General features: G+C 35.3%; 1 protein-coding gene across 1 annotated transcript; it reads right to left on the reverse strand.

The window, feature by feature from the left end:
* Window positions 1–296: 296 nt before the first annotated feature.
* LOC132650570 (zinc finger protein 431-like) lies at window positions 297–4406 on the reverse strand (the record flags this gene model as incomplete). The annotated part of the gene is made up of 4 exons (XM_060375924.1): window positions 297–499; window positions 1674–1891; window positions 4062–4122; window positions 4292–4406. Coding segments are annotated over 4 exons (597 nt in total), but the record flags the coding sequence as incomplete, so codon positions are not given.
* Between the last annotated feature and the right edge of the window lie 1518 nt (window positions 4407–5924).

Consider the following 5924-nt stretch of genomic DNA (forward strand, 5'->3'; position numbering starts at 1 on the left):
CTGACTACATTCATGGGGTTTCTTTGCAGAATGACTTTTTCTCATGACTTCAAAGACAAATCCATGAAAAGGATTTACCACATTGCGTATTCATAGGGTCTCACTGAAGTATGTGTTCTTCTAAATATGTGAAGATAATTACATTAAGAAAAGGCTTTATCACATTGATTACATGTGTAAGGTTTCTCTCTACTATATGCTCTTTTATAGACTTGAAGCTGACTTTGACATGCAAAACATGCAAAAGTAACTTGTAGGTGGGAACATGCTAAAAAATTTCTGCTATGTATTGCTTTTTAGATAACAGTGTCCAATGAAATATAGTGTGAACCTAAATTTAAGTTCATTGTTCCTAAGAAAGCTGCAGACTTCCCAATAGCTGACGAGCTTTCATGATTCATCTTTTGTTTCCCAAAACATGACTGTTCCATATTCTCTTCCCCTAACATAGTGACTGTCCCAAACCACAGATTCCCTTCCCTAAAACATAATGCCTTTTCTAAAACACAAAAGAACAAGTGGATATGACTGTTTGGACTGTAAAACCTATATTTTTGCATCAGGTGAATTCCTCAATGACATAAACAAATCCCATATCCCTAAACCATGACTGATGGAAATGCCAATTTAGTTGTAAAAGGGCACAGATGTTTATGATTTTCAAGCTCAGAAACTCTGTAACTTTCTGGCTCAGTGGGTGGGTAGGTATCACACTTCAATTCCCATGAATGTTATGTAGCCCTAACCAACCAGTAGTGACTGGGTGACAATACATTTTTGTCATTTGCATTGACCATATTTTTGAGTTGTATTGGATTCCGTGGACTGAAGAACACAAAGGCATTACCATGTTGCTAATATACTCAGAATTTCTCTCCAGTATGAAACTTTTATGATGATGAATACAGACATGTGCAAAGGCCTCACATTTTGAAACATTCATGAAGTTTCTCTCCAGTACGAGTTCTTTCATGATGATGAAGGTTATACAAACGTGGAATAGCTTCAACATTTTAAATACACTCATAGTTTTTCTGTCCAATATGAATTCTTTCATGAGTTTGAAGATGATTGTGAAGAGTAAGTTTTACCACCTTGGTTACATTCATAAAGTTTCTCTCCAGTATGTGTTCTTTAAATCATAGGAGATTATTACTGTATAAAAAGGCTTTATCACATTGGTTACATTCACAAAGTTTCTCTCCAGTGTGTATTCTTCTATGCACTTGGTGATTATTATGGCATTGCAAAGGCTTTGACACATTGGTTACATTCATCCAATTTCACACCAGTATGTGTTCTAGTACTAGATTACTCTTATATGAAAAGCTTTTATGATATTGGTTATATGCATAAAGCTTTTCTGAAACATGCATTTTTATGTATTAGGAGATGACTGTGTTTTACAAAGGTGATGGCACACTGATTACATTCATAAGGTTTTTCTCCAGGGTGTTTTTTTTTTTTTCTGTCTTCAGAGACTAGTCTGAAATGCAGTAGACTTTATCATATTGGATATATTCATAAGATTTCTCTCCAGTGTGTTTTCATTTATGTACTACCAGATGATTGTTTCGTCAAAAGGCTTTACCACATTAGTTACATTCATAACGTTTCTCTCCAGTGAGTTCTTTTGTGTATTATGAGATTACTGTTACATACAAACGCTTTACCACACTGCTTACATTCATATGGTTTCTCACCAGTGTGAGTTCTTTTATGTATTAGGAGATGACTGTTACGTGTAAAGGCTTTACCACATTGGTTACAGTCATAAGGTTTTTCTCCAGTGTGTGTTCTTTTATGTGTTAGGAGACTACCCTTACGTGCAAAGGCTTTACCACATTGGTTACATTCATAAGGTTTCTCTCCAGTGTGAGTTCTATTATGTAGTACGAGATGACTGTTCTGTGCAAAGGCTTTACCACATTGGTTGCATTCATAAGGTTTCTCTCCAGTGTGAATTCTTTTATGTATTAGGAGATGACTGCTATGTTTAAAGGCTTTACCACATTGGTTACATTCATACGGTTTCTCTCCAGTGTGAGTTCTTTTATGTATTAGGAGATTACTGTTACATGCAAAGGCTTTACCACATTGGTTACATTCATAAGGTTTCTCTCCAGTGTGAATTCTTTTATGTTGTAAGAGATGACTGTTCTGTGCAAAGGCTTTACCACATTGGTTACATTCATAAGGTTTCTCTCCAGTGTGAGTTCTTTTGTGTAGGAGGAGATGACTATTCTGTGCAAAGGCTTTACCACATTCGTTACATTCATAAGGTTTCTCTCCAGTGTGAATTCGTTCATGTATTAGGAGATGACTGTTACAGGCAAAGGTTTTACCATATTGGATACATTCATAGCGATCCTCACTAGTATGCTTTCTTTTATATATGGGAGGACTACTGTGATGTACAAAGACTTCACTATATTGAATATCTTCAGAGGGGTTCTCTCCAGAATGATTCTTTTTACACCTGCAAAGATAATTGGCACATATGAAAGCTTTACTGCACCATTACACTAATGAATCATTTTGTCCATGTCATTTAATTTTACAATTTGGTGTAAAGTTAAAGAGGAATTACATATTGAGTTTTCATCACTAATTTTACATTCATGTTTTTTGCTAGGGGTTGTTTTGTACATTTCAACATTCCAGTGATGGTAAAAATATTTGTTACCTGGCTCATATTTGTACTCTATTTCTATTCTATATGATTTTTCCACATATTTGAGGAAAACTGCAAGACCACAGAGCTTTTATACACTGACTAGACTAATTTAATACAGTGCTAAATTTGTGAATATAACTTGGACAAACAAAATAATTTCCACATTCCTAAAAGTTATATTTTCTACATTGTGAGTTTTTGAGTACTCGTAAAGATGATGAATAACCAATAAATTGATGTTGGGGTATACTGTGTGAAAGTGTGTCAGCCATATGTGAATGTTGATTGCTGAGCCAGCAGAGAGATAAGTGCTGACCAAATATTGGTATTGTTCTTTCTATGGCCCATCACCTGTACTATATTTTGTAAATATTTTTCCTTCCTTCCTTATCTTTGGAAATAATTAAGATCTGACAACTGATAGCATGGTACAATGGAGGGCAGAACATCTAAATGAGTGAGGGTAGCTGGAAGAAGAAAGCACATTACAAAAGATTCACCAACAGGACTTTGAGGGTAACAGCTAGACATGAACATGGACAAATAGGTAGACCTGGCCATGCAGTGGGACACTGGGCTAGTTTTATTTGGGTTAAGGGAAAAAGGGCTTGGAATTTGCTCAATTCATTTGCTTAAGCTTTAAAATATTAAAATGCCTCTGCATCATTATTGGTACTGCTGGCCAGTCTGAATAACCCATATAAATAATAACAGGTATCACATTTCAAAAATCTACTCAAAATGGGGACTACTATATCATTTAGTTTTTCTGGGATTTGCTTTGCTCCTTTCAATATTCCTAATGATAATATGCTTGTATTCATTGTGACTTATGATATACCCATTAAAAGAAGATGAATAAATTACATGGTTTCATGGTGAATTCACCCATTTGATTTTTGTTCGTCATTCACATGTGCTATATGGATGGTTTTTCTACAACAAAATTATTGACTCTAAAACACTGCCCTACTCACCAAACTTAGCAACATTACTACAAGTATATGAGTTCCTCCAGTGTTAACATGGAGTACTTGATTAGTATAATACTTTGGACATACTTCCATCACCTATTTAATGTGAATACCTGAGTTTCACATTAGAATACAAATTGTATTTCTACCACAAAGCTCTAATGAGGCTAAGATTTAAATGGTGATCTTGAGTAAGGTATGGTTTCCTTGCATTCTTTCCTAGAGGAGTGCCTTGTAAACACACTTCAAATACCGAAGTAGAAGATAGTACATGGTTTGGTAACAAGTTAGTTGTCATCAGTAAATACACTTAAAGCAGTTCATGTACACTGGCCCATTTCTTTCAATCTTCCAAGAAATATTAAAATTTTCTCAAAATATATTCCTAACACCTTACATATGAAAATTACCTCGTATATCTTCTAGAACTTTGACAATGCTCTTCAATATTATCATCTTCCCAACTGTAGCCTAAAATACAATACCACAACATATATTGTTTTATTGAAAAAAAAAAAGGTCATGATCTATCGTCAGTCAAAAAACCATTCACCTCATTCTTCCTCATCCTCAATTGAAATCAATAATGAATAAAGAGTTTCCCCATATCTTAAAAAGTAAAGAAAATTAACTGTCCTACCTATAGCAGTGAGGTTCCTGTAGGTCTCCAGCATCACATCTTTATAAAGATTCCTTTGGGAAGTATCCAGCAAAGCCCATTCTTCTTGAGTAAAGTTCACATGCACATCATTGTAGGTCAATGCATTCTAAAATATACATACACATGTACAACAGAAACATTATATTTAGAATACTGGAAATGTATACGTCATTTAAAATATTTTCCCAGAATTTTGGTGTTTCTTTTACTCATTTTCTGACACACAAATTCTAATGTAATAACTGACTCCTTTTAGGAGGAAACTGAATAGTGAGGTTCACCTCTCAAATTTCTGCATCCTTTCAGTAGGATATAGCCTTGTAAGAGAAATGCCTATTAACAGACTTAAAGAGAGAGAGAGATTAAACATCAAAGTACAGATTCTACATTAGAGAAACAGTCTGACCAATTCCTAACTATAAAAACAATGAGCAAGCCTTTTATTCGAAAAGCGCTCAGGAGACAAATGCAGGTGTATCACACAGAGCTGGATGATAGCCTGGTCTATGCAATAAATGCCAGGACTGTCAGGGGTCTAAAATAAAACCTGAATATTCTGCAAACCTTAATTAATCAAACAAAACAGAGAAAGAACTGAGAGATCTTTCTCAAGTTTCTCCTGTTCTCTATACATGTCTAGAAACTTGAAGTGCCTCATTTTAAAGGCAATATTAATTCTACCTTGCTAAAACAAAATGTATGTTTGAACAATTATAAAGGGACAGATGAAAATATTACACTGTAAATGTTTATCATAAATATGCAACATCAGAGGCTGGAGGTATGGCTCAGAGGATAAGCACACTATCTGTTCTTCCAGAGGACCCTGCTTCTATTCCCAGCACCCACACGAAAGCTCATAGCAGTCTGTAACTCCAATCAATCTGACATCCTCACATCAATGCACAAAAATTAAATCATTTATTAGAAGTAAATAAACAAACAAACAAATAAATAAATAAAATAGGCAACATATAGCATTAGAGATGGCTCAGCAGTGAAGAGGTCTTGTTGGTCTTGCAAATATTTGGGCCTGATTGCCAGTACTTACATAGGTGTGGATCAGGAATCATGGTGTAGGTGGGTTAACATTGACAGAGTCAACACAAAAACCTGGCAATCAAACTTCACAGACAAGACTCAAAGGTGCAGATCTGACTTTATTATCCAGTGTAACAGTCTTTAAATGACTGAAAGCTCAATCAGAACATTCCATGCCACTCTCAAGTACCAGTAACCATCAATCAGGATGGTACAACTTTAAGGAAATGTGGGAATTGTGGGGCCTGGCCATTCCACAACTTAGGAGATTTCCATGAAGACAGGTGAAGCAGCATTGCCCTAGCCTTGGATCGCTTTGAGAATTCACTAGTGTGCTAGGAGTCACTAATAGATAAACACTATGTGCACTGGATCAGGACCTTTCAAGGAGTGTAGGAGTTCGTGGAACTTCACTCGCCATTCCCTAAGGACCTCTTAAAGGTCTATCTATCCACTATTCCAAGTTCAAGAATTCTGAGGTCATCATTGAGGACCAGGCACACATGAGATATTATTCACATAAATATGCAAAATAGTCATATTCTTTCAAAAATTTTAAAACAAGCATAAA

This window comes from Meriones unguiculatus (assembly GCF_030254825.1).
Source record: "Meriones unguiculatus strain TT.TT164.6M chromosome 13 unlocalized genomic scaffold, Bangor_MerUng_6.1 Chr13_unordered_Scaffold_108, whole genome shotgun sequence".
Lineage (NCBI taxonomy): Eukaryota > Metazoa > Chordata > Mammalia > Rodentia > Muridae > Meriones > Meriones unguiculatus.